The sequence below is a fragment of the Rhineura floridana genome, chromosome 6 (genome assembly GCF_030035675.1).
Source record: "Rhineura floridana isolate rRhiFlo1 chromosome 6, rRhiFlo1.hap2, whole genome shotgun sequence".
Classification (NCBI taxonomy): Eukaryota; Metazoa; Chordata; class Lepidosauria; order Squamata; family Rhineuridae; genus Rhineura; species Rhineura floridana.
In genome coordinates, this window is record NC_084485.1 from 132,208,304 (window position 1) to 132,229,548 (window position 21,245).

General features: G+C 39.6%; 1 protein-coding gene across 1 annotated transcript in view; it reads right to left on the reverse strand.

Moving 5' to 3' along the window:
• The window catches only part of COL11A1 (collagen type XI alpha 1 chain), a 352,651-nt gene that overhangs the window by 45,617 nt on the left and 285,789 nt on the right, over positions 1-21,245 (reverse strand). The window contains exons 46-49 of the mRNA XM_061633852.1: positions 19,220-19,327; positions 8,034-8,087; positions 7,563-7,616; positions 7,417-7,470 (exon numbers count right to left, since the gene is read on the reverse strand). Of these exons, the coding sequence (XP_061489836.1) occupies positions 7,417-7,470; positions 7,563-7,616; positions 8,034-8,087; positions 19,220-19,327 (270 nt within the window). The remainder of the gene's footprint in view (positions 1-7,416; positions 7,471-7,562; positions 7,617-8,033; positions 8,088-19,219; positions 19,328-21,245) is intronic.

Below are 21,245 nucleotides of genomic sequence, written 5' to 3' on the forward strand. Positions count from 1 at the left end.
TATATGAAGCAGCTTCCTTTTGGGGCCTGATGTGCTGAATGCTGAGCATGCATGAGGAGAATTTCATTTAACAGTCCAGGCTGGTGGGAAAAAGCCCAGGAGAAATGATGGTCAATTTCTAATATACCTGAGCATTATATGCTGGATGAATGTGTATATAGAGCCAGGTAATTATAAGCTTTGGTGTCACCGCTCGTTATGAGTGACTATATTCTAACAACCTGATCCTTTGTGTCTAAGCTCAGAGGAATGAGTGGCATGGCATCAACACTCCTGATTCCACCCACTGTTGGCAGAAATCCTCTTCAGCCCTTCAACTGTGAAAGGGCAATTTAAGTAGAAAGGGCTGTATTTAAAATCCCTTTAACCCTGATTCTGCAACCACACAGCTTGTGCCAGTTTCCCCGTGTCCTAGTATAACTTCTGCAGCAGGGAACCTTTTCTATTCATGGAGGCTCTTTGCACAATGAAAAACTCTATTCAGAGGCCTAGTTTATATTTTTGTACTCTACTCTGTGCGATATGCTGCTTTGCTCAGGACACAGTGACATGTTACCCAAGACACAGGACTGCCACTAAAACAGCACTCCATGTAGGTTTCTCCCCCAGCTCTTTCGAGTACATGGTGATTGGAGATGCCTTGGCATCCAATACCAGTGCAGGTAGACAAAGTCCCTTCTTGAGTCTAGAGCCTGACTATCTCACTCTGCTGGTACTGTGCAGCAAAAGATTGGACATGGGTGTGAGACAGGGATGGAAGGATCTGTTGTTCAGTTCTCTCAGTTTCTCATTTCTCCAGTTTTAAATTTGGTTCTCCACGTTTCTTTGAGATTTTTTTTAAAGAATCCTTGTGAAGATTCTTCAGCATTTTAGTGCAAATTTTTCCTAATAAACATATTTTTATGCGGTTTTGACTAATGTACACATTTTGCAAGCCATTTCTCCTAACTGAATGCACTGCGTATGTTATTTTCATTGATATATTCTTTTTATGTATACTTTCTCCTAATATATGCATTTCTGTAAACTTGTTTAATTGGAGAACTATATTTTATTTATTTATTTATTTATTTATTTATTTATTTATTGCATTTGTATACCGCCCCATAGCCGAAGCTCTCTGGGCAGTTTACAACAATTAAAAACATTAAAATATACGAATTTAAAAACGTATTTTTTAAAAAAGCAATTTAAAACACATGCTAAAATGCCTGGGAGAAGAGGAAAGTCTTGACCTGGTGCCAAAAAGATAACAGTGTTGGCGCCAGGTGTACCTCGTCAGGGAAATCATTCCATAATTTGGGGGCCACCACTGAGAAGGCCCTCTCCCTTGTTGCCAGACTGCCAGCTTCCTTCTCAGTAGGCACCCAGAGGAGGGCCTTGGTTGTGGAGCATAGTGTATGGGTGGGTTTATGTCAGAAGAGGCATTCCATCAGGTATTGTGGTCCTAAGCCATGTAAGGCTTTATAGGTTAAAACCAGCACCTTGAATCGAGCTCAGAAACATACAGGCAGCCAATGCAAGCGGACCAGAATCGGTTTTATATCTTCGAACCGTCTAGTCCCTGTTACCGATCTGGCAGCTGCATTTTGCACAAGCTGCAGTTTCCGAACTGTCTTCAAAGGCAGCCCCACGTAGAGAGCATTGCAGCAATCTAACTGCAGTAATCTATATTGCAAAATTCAGATAAGTGTGAAGTATGAATGTGAACTGAATCGAATTTCTCCCTTATCTCTAGTCTGAGACTAGAAGAGTTTTACATATTTCTAGGAAAAGCAACTGGGTCAAGGGTATAAGCACTGATCCACCCATATCTTAGGGCTACAGGTGCTTATCATCAATATATAAACATATAAAATTGCCTCATACAGAGTCAAGCCACTGATACATCAAGGCCATTATTGACCTCTCTGATTAGCAGCAACTTCAAGCATCGGGGGAGGTCTCCATTAGCGCTATTACCGGAGATCCTATTAATTGGGAGGGGGGTGCCAGAGACTGAACCTAGAACTTTATGCAAGCATACTGCTCCTGGGCTATATGCCCTCCTATCAAAGCCACCACAAAAACAATCCATGCCTTTGTAAGATCAGAACTGAAACAAGAGCACCATCAGTTTAGTGATGTCTGTATGTCTCTCCAGGTCAGCATTCCTTCTTCCCTTTTATGCACTGGTGAAGAGCTTCCCCTCACCAGTTCAGAACACAGCCACTATGTGTTGTTCAAAGCCTTCCTTTCTTCTCCTTACCCCTTTCCTTAATTCCAAACACGGCTCTAAAAAGGAGAGTACTTTGGGGAGAAGTTGTTTTTTAAGCAGTTTGTGCTTAAGTGTAATAGAGGCACTTTAGAGTTCTAGCCTATGTATATATTGGTTTCAGTGAACGAATGTGATCAAATGCTGTTCTCTCAGTCTGACTAATTTGTTGGTTCCTTTTAACTATTATATATCATAATCTTACTACTGTCTATTTGTAGTCTGTGCAGGGAATATTTATTGATGGGTGGCTATACAAGTTAAATTAATTACAATAACAGAGGCATACCAAAATCTACTTCCACTCTCTACATCAGGCTGTGAATTCTAGGAAGCTGAGCATAGCCTGAAGGGGAACTTTAGGCCAAAACATGCTTCCACAAAAACACCATGGAAAGGAAACAGAGAAGAGATCAAGAAATATATAGCCTGATCTTATGGTGTTTACAGTGCAAGGAACCTTGCTGTTCCTGGAGGGTGAGCAAATTTTTAACACTGAATTTTGTAGAAGCTCAGAAATCTATACCTCTGAACTTCTATAAAATTCAGAATTTTCTTTGCACTTACAAATTTTCTTTGTGTATTTTCTAAACCTGAATTATAACTCACACAGCCATTTTTTTTTTTAAAAAAAGAAAGCTCTAGGAAGTTCCTTTGGGTTGTATTCAACTATGTCCTCCTCAGAGTAGACCCGCTGAAACTTAAGAACTAAGTTAGACATGTCTATAAACTTCAATGGGTCTATTCTGAGTAGCACTGAATACCACCCTGTGTAATTATGTGTAGTATATGGGCCCTTCCCGCTTTGGGTTTTCTAGACTTTTGTTAGAGAACTCTTAGAAAAACTTGGGGTCTTTCAGACAGTTCTACAAGAAAGCTGGGGGAGGCCAAGCCCAGGGAGGGGGGGTTGTTGACTCTTGTCCTTCCTGCTAGTCTCTGCCTTCCCTAGCAAACCTACCTTTGCACAGTCATGTGTTTGTATTGAACTGAAACTGGAGAGGAGTCTGATGATAGGAGAGGCCTTGCCGGCCTGATTTACATATATGGGAACTGTAGTTTTCAGTGCCTCCCAATTCAATGAACTAGACTGGAAATTTCTGAATTGCCCCAGTTCCAAAATTTGTCAACATTGCTGTTTAGTAATGAAGTTTAGTTGTAGGTTTTGGTTACAACCCTATACACATCTACCTAGAAGTAAGTCCCATTAACTCAGTGGGATGTACTTCTGAGTAGATATGCTGAGGATCAGCCCATAATGCATTTCTTTCAGGAAAAAAAGATATGTAAGCCTTTTGTGCCAAACGATCATGATACTGTATTTATGATGCGCTGTGCACTTCACAATGTTGATACCAGGAAGTGTCTTATTCAACAGAATTATTCAACAGAAAAAATGATGAAGCAATGGGGATAGTTTGGAAGCCTGTGATAATAGAGGGGGGATGTTGCCTTAAGGGAACCTATAGAAATAATGGGAGAAGGGGAAAAGATAAGCAGAACCAAAGTTTTGTGAAGGATGTCAACAGCAGTGGAAAATATCATTAAAAAGATTGTAAGAGGAAAGGAAAACCCAATGGTCCAGTGAGTTACAGTTCTTATTTATTTTATTGGCTTAAAATAAGTTGAAAGTATCCAACTAAGTGGCTGCATCTTCCTTTAGACAGAAAGGAAAAGTACCTGGGGCTGTAAAATAAAGAACTGCCCCCACTTTCTGGGAGTGATTAAAAAGTGCCCCATGACAAATCTATATGATTTCAAATGACCTGTGCCTTCAATCAGTAGATCTGCACCTGGAGGGACAAGAGCTGAGTAGTGTGCCAAAAAGATTATGGAAAGGACTCATGGTGCTCAGAGGCAAAACAATTTAGAGAGGGCTTCATCCGTGAAGAGTGTAAAGGGAAAGTTCAAGAGGGCTTTGCCTCTTTAGACGATTGCTAGGTCAAGAAAACAACACAGATTGGAAATCTTCTGAAGGGCCTTCAGAGTATCTTGCTTCTTTCACTGTGCCATATCCTAACACTCACAAGCAAACAAATCTACCCAGTTTTAAGTATCTGTCTGGATAACAAAAAAAAAGTTATTACTGCACAACCCATGTATTTTCATTTTTGTTCAATTATGCTGCAACTACATCAGAATAAATTATATTTCTCTAGGACGTGCCCATGTCTCAGCCTTTTGTCTTTTATATTGCTATTAGTCCTTAATAACAATGAAGCCATCTACAAACATAAAGCTTGGGCAGATCCTTCAATATGGACAGATATACTGAGTGTGCATAACGAACTATGCATAAAGCGATAACTTTAGATTTAATTTGATATGAATTTGAAGTATATCATCTCAATTTTAAAAATTCCCATGCCTTGACTTTGAGATCTTAAAAATCAGAAGGGAAAACTTAGATTTTTAAATCTGTGATTCCTCTTGGCATTACCCTCATCGGAGAAAGGTGGGGCTCAGATGGGCGAAGTGAGATAGAAACCATTTGTAAAATGTGTTTTAAAAAAGATTCTGAATTTGATCATTTCAAATATGAGACACTATTTGCTGGATTTAGATACAATTGTGCTGACATGTGCTTCTCAAGTTTATTTTTGACATGTCAATGCCACAGAAGGTACCATTTTCATTTTGTATTAATGGGTGTGAGGGTCTCCTGACAGTGCCCCACATGGCGACATCTGGTACTTACCATCTACCTATTAAAACCCAAAGTTATTGGATAAACCATTATCTAGCAATGTGAGCCAAATGGAAGAAGGCTTTGAATGTGCCACTGACTCTGGGGTTCTCAAGATTTGGACACTGCAAAAAAAACCAACTGACTGAACCACTACACTTTGGACTCCTTAATGTAATCTATTTCCAAGGATTTCTGCCACCAGTGATAGGGAAAGTTAAATCTGGTAAATGAGGTAAGTCTGATGTGTGTGTATTGCCCCATATTTTTGAGAAATGAAAAATGAAAGTCCAGCAGTGTTTAACCTTCTCAAAACTCATTTTTCCATTTCTTGTTTTTGTATTAGCTCACTATGTTAAAATGGTATTCTGTGATTCTATTAAAAAATAAATAAAACCAATATCAATACATTGTACTGCATAAATGTGTCCTTTCCCCTACATAACTGGATGAAAAAGGTCTATACTGGTTGCTAATCTACCCAGTGGTGTAGAAAAAATAGTAAAATGCACCAAATAATAAGACCAGTCTTGAAAGGGTCTTTATTTTGGTAAAATATTCATAGGTTGTGCAAAGCATTTAAGTCACTGTTGTCTACTATAAATTGAATACAAAACCAAAAATAGGTGAAATCTCTGGGATATGAGCTCATATACCTGACAAAGACACTTCCTACTGCAAAATTCCAAATGCTATTATCAGTATCAACTCCGCAGTAAGACTGATGCTGACTGATTCCCATGCTATGTTGTAAAAGCAACAAAGAGTCTTATAGCACTTTAAAGACTGTCAAATTTATTATGGCATAAACATTCAATGAGTCTGATGACATGAACTCAAGTCCATAAAAGGTTATGCCATAATGAATTTCTTGCAGTGCAATTGTGCAGGTGTCTACACAGAAGCACCCCTGAGTTCAATAGGACTCCAATAAACGTGTGTATAGAATTGCAGCCCTAGTCTTTACTAAACTACAAAATTCTTTGTTGGGATTGCTGAAGCAGACAAACATGGCTATCTCTTTGAATGATATTCTGTGACATGGTAAACTTTTGCCGAAAGGTCTTTGTCATGTCATTACAGGTGTGTATTCTTGTGCAAGAAGCTCCCAGGCAAAAAAAAATTCCTGGAAATTATGGGTGTGTGGGATATAATTTTGAAGTGTGTCATAAAGACATAGATGCATGCTCCCACCTCCCCTACTCAGCACTGCATGTGTTTGGTAAATATGTGAGTGACAGGAGTGCTACTTAGGCCCAAGCTGCATGCCTGTTCTTCCTCAAAAACTCAAATTCTGCAATATCTACTGACCTGAGCATGAGTTACTCAATACTTTGTATGCACGAGGAGAGCCTACATGTCCTGGATCCCTGGACAAGGAATATATGCACTAGCTTTCAGTCTCTTAAGTTTCCTAATCAGTTAGTTCTGGCAGCTGTTTGAACCTCTTGATTTTTAGCAGTGCTCTGTGTGCATGTTTGTGTGTAATGATGCAATCACATAAGGAGAGCTGTGTGAATTGTATGCTACTCCCCTAATCAAACTGCATGCAAAATAAATTATGCAAATTGCGCATAAAGGGAGATTTCACTTTACACAATTTTTTTTCTAATTTTAAATATGGACTGTTGGGATGAAACATGGGTCTCAGAATTCATGCCTGTCCACCTACTGTTGGGGCAACTGCTTCTCCTCATGCTGTTAGTCTACAGGATGAAGAACGAGGAGGTGCATCACTTGGAGGATTAGGCTTCCCCCATTTGGCAGATAAGCAATACTCCTATCTATGAACAATCCTCACCTCATCTTTTGTTCTGTTCCTGCTTTGCACATCTATAATTAGTACAGTTAAAAAGGTTGAATTATCCCAGTGAGAAAGAGAACAGTGGGAACGCCCTGTACAGAGCACTCACTGGAAGCCCTGCTATCTTCATTTTGAATTCTGATCCCCGACCAGACGCTACACATATCTCCAAATTTTCTCTTTAACCATGAAAGACAGTAATTTGGGTTTATTTGTGTAAAACAACCCCCCCCCAAAAAACCCCCAAGTGTGTTTCCAAATTACGACTTTATTGAGCATTCATCTTCATTTGTTTGCAGGGAGATTAGACAACATTGGCTATTTATTAAGCATTCATTGAGATTTGTTTGCAGGGAGGTTAGATGGTGTGGTGTCAAAGCAAGTGTTATCCCACACATTCCAGTGCATTCTCCCATCACTTTCCTAATTGCAAAAAGTCCAAACTTTTGTGGAAGTGGGGTTTTGGTGCAAGACCTCCCAACCAATTATAATTACGCTTCCTGAATATGTGATTGAACTCCACCAGAAAATAGCAACAATCTGGAAGTGCTCCAACTGACTGGAATATGTACACTGCCTTGCATCATAAAACGTAAGATTAAAATCATTTATATACATATGTTCTTTGCCACCCCATTCATTATAGTTGTATTTTTAAGTTGTATGCTTACTTACTTTCTCACCAACACCCCCAACAGAACCAACTGACCCTGGTGGACCTTGAGGACCCTAGGACGATAAGAACATGTAAGTTAGGTCACATGCTAATTTTTAAAAAGAAAATATGAATGCAAACACTGTTGGAAGGAAACGTTGCTTACATCAGCTCCATTTGGACCCTGGGGACCTCTTGGGCCAGGGGGACCAGGGGGACCCTGTAGGAAACAAAAAATAATGATTCAGGTTTACATTCACAAGGCTCTTTGGCATAGACTTTCACAGAACTAGCTAAGAGCTACCAATATATGACAAAGGGAGTCACAGCTACATTGTATGTACTTATTCCTGTAGTATTTAGATGGCCATATTTGGGTGGTTCATAAACTCACTTAGAAGTCTTAGATGCCTGGAGCGAGGCCTCATCTGAGAGTCTTATGACCAAAGGAAAGTGGAAGAAGGAAAGGGTCCCTGTTTTGTATGATACTCTATGTCAGTGGGACATAAGAGCCTGCTGGATCACATAAGTGGACCATTTAGTCCAGCATCCTGTTCTCACAGTGGCCAACCAGATACCCATGGGAAGCCTGCATATAACTGCATATAGAAGACTGAAGCGGGGGACGATGACTTACCATTGGACCGACATCACCATTTTCACCTTTTTCGCCTGGTGGGCCAGGAAGACCCTAGTGAGAGAAAAAGAGATTTTATATATTTAATTTTCTCAAACTCAAACAGCGCAAATTACAATCCCTGATAGATACATCTTTAAATGTAAATTTAAAACATTTCCTTATCAAAATGAATGTCGTTCTCTGCTTCTCAGTTATTCTGTTGCAGCTCTGCCTTCCAAGGGTTCATGTAACAAGTGTTGAAGCCAGTATTGGTAACTTGACCAATGTATAGCACTTTGTATGTCAAATTGTGTGAGCACTGCATCAGTTTGACAGCATTTTATTCTGTTCTGCATATTTGTGTATTTTGAAGACAAATACTTTGCTTGTTCAAAACAGTCTGCTTACACACTACAGGGCATGGAAACGGCATGTTCTGCTAATATATTGAATTACATTGAATTATACAAAGTCACAATTTAACATATAGTTTTTGTTCCAGGCTGTGTGGACCATGTTGTAGAAATCGTACAGCATGGTTCCAATATTCTCACATTACTAATCTTTAAAAAAACACCTCACACTTTACTCTGAGATTGAATGGATAACAGATTCCCTCTGTGAGGTTAAAAATTCCACCGCTGTGCCCCATGTTGTAAACGATATGCCATTTCATGATCCTTTCTTCTAATAACCCAATAAGGTTGGAAATCTTTCTCCCCAGAAGGAATGATATTCACAGGGTCTGTTTCTTACAATACATTCTAGGACTTGAAATTCATGTTCTTCAGAGGGGAAAAATGTTCTAGCATGACCTGTGGACCACTTATGTTCATCTTCTGCTGTCTCGTCCCAAGACAGGTATAAGTGAAGGTGATGGCAGTAGGGGACTAAAGCATTTTATGAGAGTTCACAATTAATGCTGACAAAAAGCTCAAGCCTTTGTGAGAATTCAGTTTTAATGCTTGCAAAAGCTCAACCACTTCCAGGGCAAGCATCAAGGTGCTTACACATCCCTAATTGTCAACATACATTTTGTGCATTCCATGTCTTGAGATCCTTTGGGTCTTTTTCTCACAAGGGCAATCCCAGTACAGCCAGGGTTATGTAAAACGGATCGTGAGTACTGCGTTTTTGACTATTAGAGTTGAGAAGCTTTTTTTTTTTTTAACTTGTTGCTGATTTTATTGTAATTTTATTGTAATATTGTATTTTAATCTTGTTTTGTTCACCGCCCAGAGAGCTATTCGCTATGGGCGGTTTAAAAATGAAATAAATAAAATAAATAAATAAATAAATAGAATCTTAAAAACACTCCCACGTGGAGCGTTTGCTTAGAGCTGTGCAAGCAGCAATTGGTGCCCAGGACTTAGACTAATAAAGGGTTATCCTGTTCAATTGCTGATTGTGTTGTTATTAATTGATGGATTTTTTAATAAAATATTTTTATTTTATTTTATGATTGTTAGTAATATTTTATAGTATTTGTAAACCACTTAGAGGTTTTTTTTAAAAAAGTGGGATATAAATTATCTAAACAAACAAACAAAAATATACTTAATATAAAGAAACACTGGATATCTGCAGAATCTCATTTTTCATTCAAAGTCAGAATTTTTTTGAAGGAAATAGTCTTCTTTTCATATTGAGTTCAAGCATTAGGATGTTATTCAAATTTATATTCAAAACCGGTGAAATTATGTTTCACTGGCATCATTGAACACAACAGCTAAATAGAGTCCCTTTGTCAAGCCTCCTTTTATCAGCTAGGAGAAGGACCAATCAGGCATTTATTTGGAAGGCACTTACAAGGCCCCCAGATTGGTCTGTTCTGATGTTTCTCCCGTTGGTGACCTGTGTGAGCGGGATCCATGTGCAACTGAGTGGCAATCTACACATTATGATAAAGATGCTTATAGGCATGTTTAGGGAATTACTTTGATTCAGTGTTGGTCATTTGTTATGTATTTATGATTTCATAATTTTATGAAGTTTTTGTTCTTTCATTGTACACCACCATGATATTTTCTTATGAGTTGGCAGTTCATACACAAACAAGCCACTTCTACACTGGCCATCACTATTCTAGAGAAAAAGCAAGAACATGGACCCAATCCAGAAAATGCTACCAATCCTCAGTTTTCTGCTGAAAATCACGCACCCTGGCTGCCATTCGAACCCCCCCCCAAAGTGCTGTTTGCAGTAAACAGTATCTTTGGAGACATATAGCAGAATGTTTTTTAAATGTGTGTTTATTGGAATGTGTAGGATGGCCCTTCACCTTCTTCAGACCAATTTTCATGAGGAAAGCTTGGTTGTTGCTCAAGCAATGAAACTTTTTTTTTTTGCATGTCTGCAGTGTTGAGTAGCAGCCTCACTCAGCCTCCTTGGGAGGGGACTTGCAGGAGCTCCAGTCATTTGCTAGGAAATGAGCCATGGAGCAAGCAAAGAAGTCACCCCGTTACACAGCATCACAATGCTTGTGTCATCCTGTGTGCTCTTTTATACACAGTTACATCTTCCTATATAAAGATGTTACATCGTCACGGAGTAATGATGTGACATACCGTGACATGGGGGCATGGCAGATCAGGGCAGCAAGCGAGGTGTCCGGGAAACAAAGATGGCTGGCATAGGAGGAAAGTGACTGGGTGGCTATGGATTGAGGCAGATGAGCAGGAGTGGATGAGTAAGGGGTGGATGAGCAAGGGAAGTGGCTGTGGGGTGGATGAGTAAGGGGCAGACGAGTGAGGGAAGCAGCTGTGAGGTGGATGAACGAGGGGCAGATGAGTGAGGGAAGTGGCTGTGGAGCAGACAAATGAGGGGAGGCGGAGTGAGGAAAGCAACTGAGGGAGGACGAGCAAGGGGCAGATGAGTGAGGGAAGCAACTGTGGGGTGGAGCAAGCAGGTAAGCAGCCAGGAGGCAAATAGCAGTGCCAGCACCGACCTGGGTGGAAAGCAGATAAGTGGGCTATGTGGGAATGAGGCCTAAGTGCACTGTGTGGCAGTGACAGTGCTGGCCTGGGCGGGAGGAGATAAGCAGGCTACCTGGAGGAGTGCCCTGGAATGGTTTGTGAATACCTAGGAGGAGGTGAGAACAGGGAGAACAGTTTGAGAGCACCTGGGAGGAGGGGAAATGGTTTGAGAGCACCTGGGAGGAGGGGGGAATGGGATGAGAACACCTGGGAGGAGGGGGAAACAGTTTGAGAATGCCTGGGAGGAGGGATAGTTTTAGAGAGCCCGGGGGATGGTTTAGGGGGGCTTAGTAGTGGCAGGGGTGAAAGGGGAAAGTCCAAGGGGTTACCATGGGTGGAGTGGGGGTTGATGAGGGGTGGGGGAGTTTGGTGAGTGGTGAGGGTAGTCAGGGTTGGTGAGTGAAGCGAGCACGGGCACAACCCCTCGTTATCTAATATGCATGAATGAGACAATCTCACTTTTCCTTACTGTAAGGTTTATCCATTTCATCCCAATTGTTTGGAAGTTTAATAGACTTTGGTGCATTCAAACAAATGGCTGTAATGGATAGTAATATGCATAACGAAATATATATATTGATTGCAATAGATGCAGGATGGCAGAGCCAATGCATTCTTGTCTCATTGCCAGTTTCTAAGTAGGAAATAATGGCAGGTGTTTCATTTGTTTAGAGGTGCACTAAATGTGGGTGTATTACTGGATGTACAGCACATCATACATACATATCCGCTGATGTGCTTTGAATTCATTCAGAATTCCAGCATATATGGACACTCAATCATTTGGATCTCTCTTCCTCTCCTATTAAGTATATATTTATTTAGTGGTTTTATTCTTAAAAGTTCACAAATATTTGCTATAATCATGTAACAGAACAGGGGTAAGCAATCTTTTTTCTTTCAAGGGTAACCTGTTAGGACCACATGCTGGACACAGTGGTGAACAGAACCTGAGTCAAAAGTGGGCAGACAACCCTTCTCTCTCTCTCTCTCTCTCTCTCTCTCTCTCTCTCTCTCTCTCTGCCACCTCATTCTCCCTCTCTATGCCAGCCCCTTCCCTTCATTTTCCCCCTTCTTTGCCACCAAGGACAACATGAAATTAGGTTGTGGGCCACATGCAACCTTTGGTCACAGGTTGTTCACCACTGTAACAGAGCCTTAAGAAGGGTTGTTTTTCAAAACGAGTCTTTCCAACACCTCAAAACATCAGCTTGCACAAAATATCAACCCTGACTGCCTAATCCTTATCAGCACAAAGACAGCCTTGTGCCTGCAGAATGCCAGTCTTCCTGTTTACAGTATTGGCCTATGCACGTGCTAAGGAAGGGGATAAAGGGAGAAAGACGCCATTGGTCTGCATTGTGATTCCTCCACTTGTACATAGCTGAGTGCCCATGGGGACAGGAATTGTGCTCTGAGTGTTAAATTAAATTCTTACATTATTTCATCAACAGATAACGTATATTATTCTGAGCAGAACATGCACTATAGAGTATCTACAAATTCACTTCCTTTGTAGGATTCCACGGGCTCCTTTTTAAACAGACTGAAAATGTAATTTTAAGGAACCATCCAAAATGTAGAATCCCATTTTGTGTAAATTACCCATCTAGGCTGCAATCTGCAATGGGAGTTTTGCTACACACTTCAATAGAAGCAGTATTTCACCCTTAGTGATCTCATTCTTTAGAAACAGGTAAAATCACAATCCATTTGTGATGGATAGTCTCTGGAGGAAAATTTGATACCAATTTGCTCATTCAATAACCAATATGCTCAGCTGTTGAGATCCTCTTCTTTATAAAATTGAAAAGATTGGGCTTCATAGTTACAATGATAATGTGTCAGTTACAGGTGACAGCAATTTGGCATTGATAGTTTAAAAGTGGGTGATGTGCATCCTGATCTGCTATCTAGTTAAATTGGTAACCTTAGATTTAAACTGATTAGAGTCCCATTGAAGTCAATGGTACTACATTTGATTTAACTGGGTTTCAGAACTGACTGCAAGTTACTCATTTTTGGAACTCAGATTATCCAGTTCATCACTTGCATTGGAATAACTCTGCAGGATTTAACCCTCTAATATATGTAATGATGCTGGCCATGATCTAGCAAGGCAGCCTTGGCTACTGAAGTAGCCTTCCCTATTGTTACCTACATAAGAGGAAAATATCCTGTGTATTTGCTTGAGCCAGAAGTGAGGGGACCACATGCTGTGAGCCTCTTAGAAGGGAGGCTTGTGAAGTGGATTGAGGCAAGAATAATCCTGCTCACAGTCAGCCATGAAGCTTACTGGGTGACCTAGGGCAAGTCACTATCACTCATCCTACCCTACTTCACAGGGTTGCTGTGTGGATAAAATGGGGGAGGGGATGAGGAACCGTATAGTCTGCCGCAAGTTTCTTACAGGAAGGGAAGGATATAAATGCAATGACAAAAATATGTGTTCAAGTATATGATCAATTTTTCTACGAATACACCGGGATTAAAAAATGCTTAACTTGATCTGGATTATGCCACTGTGTTTAGGATGGGGTTTCAAGCCACACAATAAATACTCAACTATGGAAGAGGTACACTGATGACAGAAGGGTTAGAATAATTGCAGCCAAAATGTCTTGGATGAATAATTGCCAACAAATCACTCATTTGTAGGTGTGACTGTGGAAAAGGTAAAGATCTCTGTGTTATGGATGCAAGCATCTCATCAATTACAATTTGCTGTCATGACAGATACTAACAACTTACCCAACAGTTTGTTATTAAGATTTATTGAGACATAAACCTGCCTTTAGTAATTCACATTTAGGCCCTCAATTATTTTGAAAGTTACATGCAAGTTCAACTTTTTAAACCTGTAAATGGTACTATTAATGACAATGGAAGAATAAACATGCTTCAGGTTAAATATGTTGGTCTTTGCCAAATCAGTCTTCAAATACAATCTTGCAAATAATTACATTGAAATATGTTCACTCCTGAAACCAGTGGGAACTTTGCTGCTTTGCTTTTAATGGAGCCAATATTCTCTTCTAAGTCACGAGCAGTTGTATCTGTTATGAAGTTCAATTTATTATTTTTTTAATCAATGAGCCATTTTCTGTGGTGGTTGCCAGTGCTTCTAGGGCATTTAAGTAAAAATCCACATTTTTGTTCATCCCACCTGATCAGTTCTACCTGTGATATCAATTTACATGTGTTCTGAAACATGAGTAGGAATTTCCACACCTCTCTAAATGGTATCTGTAATAGGATTAGGCAATCAATATTACCATTTAAATACAGGGAGAAACTATCATCATCATCATCACCATCACCATAATCATCATCATCTGGAGCCAGCCCTACATACTTTGTCCTGTTTCTACATACAGGTATTTCCTAGAATGCTTTCCTTTGACTTTGGTCCAAAACCTTCCCTTAAACTAAAGTCCAAATGCCCTTTCACTTGTTTACTGCTAATGATTTGTAGTTTTTGCATTAGACTTACATATTTTGTATTGTATGAATGTTTTGGGTATTTTGAGTTTTGTGACTGCGTTATATTTTTTATTGTGTAAACCAGCTTAAGAGGGATTTTGCCCCTAAAGTTTGCCTAAAATATTTTTGTCATAAAATAACTCTTATATTGAGCACTTTATTAATATTATGAAACATTTTATGATGTACATTATTAATTAAACACATTATATTTAGAGTATTGATATACTCAAGACACTGTAGAAGACAACTTTTTAAAAAGTATTTAAAACATTATGAAATATAGGGTGTGCATTGCCTTCAAACAAATCTCAGACAAGGCAGGGTGTCACAGAATAATTTTGGGCTTGTCTAAAGTGGAGTGATACCTGTATGAGGCTGCACAAGTTGAAGAAGGGACCCCTGAACTGCTCTGTGCTGCTCTGATGATCCGGACATTAAAAACATGCTGCAGACAAGCATTTACTAAAAATGAAACTATGTTTCTACACTTACCATATAAAGAAAATGCCAGGGTGTGGGGGAAGAAGGAGAAGCTTATTTCTGTATTTAATGGAAATGCCAGGATTTGGAGATGAAGCTCCTTTATGACTGACAAATCTAGCTTGTGATTAGAGGGAATGATTTTACCAGCACCCTCTGGTCCCAGTGCATTGGGGGAGGGAGCATCTTTACATGAGTGAAACTTAATTCTTTTAAGCATATGGAAGATGCCAGGATGGGAAGGGGAGACAGCTGAGAGGGAGCATGAATGACATGCAAATGTGAGACCATGAGGACAATTTCAGTACATCTGATGTGATTTTATTATTGAGAAATAGTATAAATAAAAAAGGAATAAGCTCTGCAAGGGTTTTACTTTTTATTGTGAGAACGGCATTAGCAACTAAAACAGAGCTCTTGATTGCTCAGTGGTCCTTTATTATCATCATCGTTTTTGGTATCCTTAGTACACTTGAATGAAAATGAGATTCAAGGAAACATAATTCAACGTTCATTATTTTAAGCCTCTAACTAATGGGTAGTTACCCTTATGTAGCATTTCACTAAATCAAAATATACAGAGGTGAAGCATATTACTCTTTTCAATATGAATCAAATTTATACTGTGTTTCCATTCCAAACACCTAAAAAGAGTGATGTTAATCAGTCCCTGAAATTTTGAGCACATTTCAAGCTGTGCTATATTTATATGATCATATCTTAAAAACCAAGTCTCTTGACTTAGAAATAAAGGAAAACATGTTTGATTTCCTATCCAAAAGCATTTTTATGCTAATTAATAAAAAGAAGAGTGCTCTAAATGTTGCACTCATATCAAATGTTACACCCTGATTATGTTGCTGTAATAAACTATACAGCACATTGTCTGACTGGTGCTACCTTCTAGAATCTTGCTACTGGAGAGCCCAGGAGGATCAGTCTCATGAGGCTGATGCTCATGGATCTACTGTAAAGCAATGTCTACGAGAATAAGTTGTGAGCCAATAGAGTATTAAAAGAGCCCTATTCAAACAGGATGAGGGTCCATGTAGTCCAGCATTCCTGCCTTCAAAACTGACCTGCCAGTTATAAGCAAAGCATGAAGGGAACAGACTTTCCTGACAAGGTGGAGGAGTTGTAGATGGAGGGGGGGATTTCCATATCTAACAATTGTGGTGGTTACCTGCTCTGGATGAAGGCTGCACTCCCCTTAGGGAGCAGGTATGTAGTCTAGGAGTACATCATTGTTCACAGCTGGTATGCCAGCTACGTCCATTCCTGGACAGAGATAGCTTAGCCACTATGTCCCATGCACTGGTAATTTCATGATTAATTATTTTAATGCATGTTACATGGGACTGCCTTTGGGCTTGGTTTAGAAGCTGCAACTGGTGCAGAATGTGGCAGCAAGGTTGATGAGTGGGGTGGCTAGCTGCAAACATATAACACTAGTTCTGAAGGAACTGCACTGGCTGCCAGTTAGCTACTAGGCCAGGTTCAAGGTGCTTGTGTTGACATATAAAGCCCTATGGAACCTAGGTATTTAGTCGACCGCTTACATCCCCATACACTAGCCCTGTCTTTGAGTTTAAGTGGAGATGCTTAATAGTGACACGCTTGCCAATTATGTGTTATGTGGCAAACATGAGAGGGTGATCCCTGTTGTAGCACCCAGTTTCTGCAATGTCCTCCCCTCACGGATATGGCTGATGCCAACTTTTATGAATTTTAGATGTCTTTTAAATACATTTTTATTTACTCAGGTATTTGGCTAGTTGACTGGAGGAGATGTTTTGTCTCTCTTGTGGTGCTGTAATGTAACTTTGAGTTTTTGCTGCTGTGGTTTGTGGCTTTTTTAAAAGAATGATTTTTATTATTTTTAAAAAACAATCTGAAGCCCATATTTTGTTGTGCCCCAGTCGGAGGGAGAGCTAGATCAGGGAGGGGAGTCAAATGAGGTTCCTTGGGGAGCTGGAGGAAGGGAGATGAGCGGGGAGGGTTCTGGAAGACCTCAAACTCCCATGCCCAGCACTTCCAAGGAGGCAGTTCCTGCTCCTCCTGCAAGTCTAATGCCAGAGCAGTTGGGACACAACTCTCCGATTCAGCCATCCATGCCCATGCAGGAATCCCCGCCGGACACTTCAAATGCTTCCCAGCCAATCAGCATCCAGCTTCCAGAAGTTGTGCTGTCACCTAGTGAAGCCCCATTGTCAGATGTGCCATCTGAGACTCCCCCCCCTTGCCCTGCACAAGGAGGCAGAAGAAGAGAGACTTTCAAAGGGTAGAACTCAGGTGGAGCCTTCGCTTATGCACAAAACCCTTTCCTGCTTAAGCAGGTGTCGCCCAAGGCACAAGTGCTGAGTCAACTCTCCCCAAATGCTGCAGAGACTGCTTAGTTAGGATAGTTAGGGAAAGCAGTGAATCAGAGTAGACAGATATATGAAGCACACAGCTTTGGATGTAACCATAACTTTAATAAAAAGAGAAAAAGACATCACCTCGCCTCAGTCTGAATCCTTTGGCTTTGGGCAGGACATATTGGGACTGATTTTAACGAGGTGTGGTTTATAAATCACCAAACTAAAAGCAGATCTCTACCACTTTTTATCCCCAGCATCTGGTACTGAGAGGTATATCCCCCTGAACATGGAGCTTCCATTTAGGTATCTCTTAGCCTGTTAATAGACCTATTCTCCATTAATCTCTCTAATACTTAGGAACCTAGGAAGCTGCCTTACACAGAGTCAAAACACTAGTCCATTTTGCTCTACATTGTCTGCTAGTGGCTCCTTAGAGTTTCAGACAGAGGTCTGTCCCATAGCTACCTGGAGATGCAGAGTCTGAACTTGGGACTTTCTGCATACACAACATGTGCGCTACCAATGAGCTATGGCCCTGCTCTAAATGCTGCGCTGGATTTACTTTTTAAATTGCCATATTGGCTACTAGCTACCACAACTTCAGTGAATCCCATTCACTGATTATGTGCAAAGAACTTTCTTTTTGTCGGTCCTGAATCTACTACCAACCTGAATTCCAGCGTTATTCAAGAGGATAAAAAATGTGTCTATTCAGAATGCCATCTAGCTTGTCCTCAAAAAATGTTAAGTAAAGCCAGTTGACAAGTTCACAAAACAAATCCATGTTTCCACTTGCCAAAGGTGTACTGACAATTTCACTGAGAACTGGTACAAATTCATAGTTTATGCCACTTGTCGACACATTGCTAAATCTCATAAACCATTCTGGTTGGATAACCTATCCTCATATAATTTCACGGCTACTCTGCTACAATCCAAAGTATTTTTTCTGTGCCCTGGACCTTTATTATTTCTACTGCTGAATTTGTGCCCTTGTTGTTGTCTTTGTTGTATTATTATCTCCTCTGTATGTTTACAGCATTTTAAAAATTATTTATTGTCAACAACTTTTTTTAAAAAAAGTTACAGCCTCTATGCACCTCTATCATGTCTTCCCCATCCATCATCTTTCCCCCCCTCTTTAAACTGTAAAGCCCAAAGACTTCAGTGGGGAAGGCACTCTAAGCCCCTTGATCATTTGGGCTGCTGAGGATGTTCCCAGTTCAAATCTCACCTTTAATGTACTGACAAGGTAGCCTTAGCCTAGCCACTATCTCTCCCTTTATCTGCAGTATTCACCTACTTTACAAGGTTGTTTGTAAGGATTACTGAAATAATGTTTAATAAATGATGACAATAATTAGTATTTTTTTCATATACGCTATTGGTTGTTGTTACATTACCACTAATTTTAATAAAAGGCCCCTCCAGACAGCTGTTTTATTGTGGGTATATTCTGCAACATATTCTTGACACAATAATAGTGCATTAGTGGTGGATTTACTTTGCTTTAATTTGTTCTGCAATGCTTCCTCAATGCTACCATATTATCATTGTCTGGAGGGGTCAAAGAGCGACAACAGGACTGAAATAAACTAGAACATTTGTAGCATAAAAAGTTACAGGATTTCAGCAGGAATACGGGATATGGATGGACTGGAAATGAAGAAGTGTGACCACCCCAAAACTTTAGGAGGAGCAAACAGTATTGAAAGTGGGGTTGCATGTGACTGCCCTGATAGTATCATGAGCACAAATCATCAATAATGTGCTATAAAAAGGAAGTTTCGAGCAGCCCAAAGACTGCTCATTCTCCAGTTATGAAATCCAGAATAAGCATATGCCAATTCTTTTGTGGGAAAGGGTAGAGGGTACACAAAGCAAATACAATGATATAACATACCTGAAGACCAATGGGTCCTGGAGGACCAGGAAAGCCTCGTGGACCTTCATCACCTTTCTGCCCAAACATCCCTTGCTGTCCTCTTGGGCCGTGTTCTCCATCACCTCCCTAGTAGATTAAAACAGACACAATTACCACTATAATTACACAATCCCAGATTAGTGAAAGTTTTAAAAAGTACAACTAATGTCACTTCTGTTCTGATTCAAAATTATGTGCATTCAGATTAATGAGATTTAATTCCGCATAATGTGGTTGGGATAAGACTTTGCATTTATAAAAAGAGAGCTACATTGTGAGAACATATTCTGATTTATTCATTCAACAATTACAATGAACTTAGACTTATGTTCTCTAAATACAATTAAAGTAAGTGGCCCAGTCATAATAAAGTCACCAAATGAGATTTGTTATGTACTCCATTGATCAATACAGCTACTGTGCTTAAGAGTTGGCAGATGCTGGTTAATTCTAATTCAGGAATATTTATGCTAAAAGAACAACAGTTTTCAATAGGTTGATCTGAATTTTTGATTATTTAATGTTCCATACTGCTGCTGGTTTTTAAATTGTTTCTACTAAATGGTTTAAATTGGCTTTATGTGAGAGTTGTGCTGGACTATGAAATGTTTTTAAAAACTACTATTTTAATAGGCTATGCCCTGAATGGCATCATAGAAATTTTTAAAAGAACGAATGAATAAACTATACAGTAACTTTTTAGCTACATTAGTTCTGTGAAAAGGACTGCCCTGACAATGGGTGAAAAAAAACAGCATGAATTTTGACTGCAGTTCTGTAGGCTACATACATACTACTTTCAGCTACATTTAAGCAGCTAACCATGTACTAGACTGCAATCTTTATTCCATCCTTGCAAATAAACCTATAAGAATTACTAGCTTGCAAAACAGACTTTTTAACAGAGGTCATAAAATGGCATAGGAGTTCAGGTGCTTGTCCCTGTAATGTCATAGGTACTATTCACTAGGGTACATTCCACACAACTGTAGTATCACAAATGATGTATCTTATGTGAAAGGACTAAATATTTATTTTTGAATGCAGGAAATACAATAAATTCATGATATTAGCTCTATGTTCCAAACCTCTCTAGAATACTTACAAAAGTGGTGCATTTCTTTGCCTAGAAATTGACCTGACACGTTCCTAAGTAAATAATGCATCCAAAGAGCAGGTTCCCCTACTTACAGCGTAATCCTAACAAGGAATAAGTCCTAATGAATTAAATGAGGTTTACACAGGTAAGTAAGGCTATGAATGCAGTTTGTCATATGTGCATTAAATAATGTTTTTAAAAGTTGGAAACCAGCAAGGCAGGAACCTGCAGTTATGGGTTCCTCTTTTTGTGGACACATTCCATATCTTTTACTATGTATTAAAATTGGAATATTGGGGAAATTATTGAATGTTGAAGATCAGCTTACCTACTTGATAATCTGACTGCATCATTATTTTTTTACATCAACCCCTCACATGACTATGATAAAAGACAGTGATGCTAAATCTGGCCTAGAAATCCAGGGTTGTATCCAAGCTTAGTCCTACTCAGCGTGTACCCATAAATGGATATGGCTAACTTAAGTCCATTAATTTCAATGGGTCTATAAGAAGGAGCAAAGTTGGATACAGCCCCTATTTTAAATGCTGCCCCATACACATCAACAACAATTATCAGCAAATGTGAGGCTGATTCACACATGTATGAATCCAACATCAAGTGATGGCTTGAATATGTGAAAAGACAACTCAATGTCATCTCTTTTCAGTGGAGTCAATTTACATATTCTACTGCAACTCATCAAGTGATGAGTAATTAAGTGATGAGAAACAGAGTGACCATGTGGACCAGCCCTTGGAAATACCAGCCCAGCTTCCATATGCATTCAACAATACAGCTTGGAATTAACTGAACCAAGCATTATCCCAATGTTTGTTCATTCCTTTGAATTATAACACTTGTGCAAGACTGAAGCAGCAGAATGTTGACTCAAGACTGGAGCCT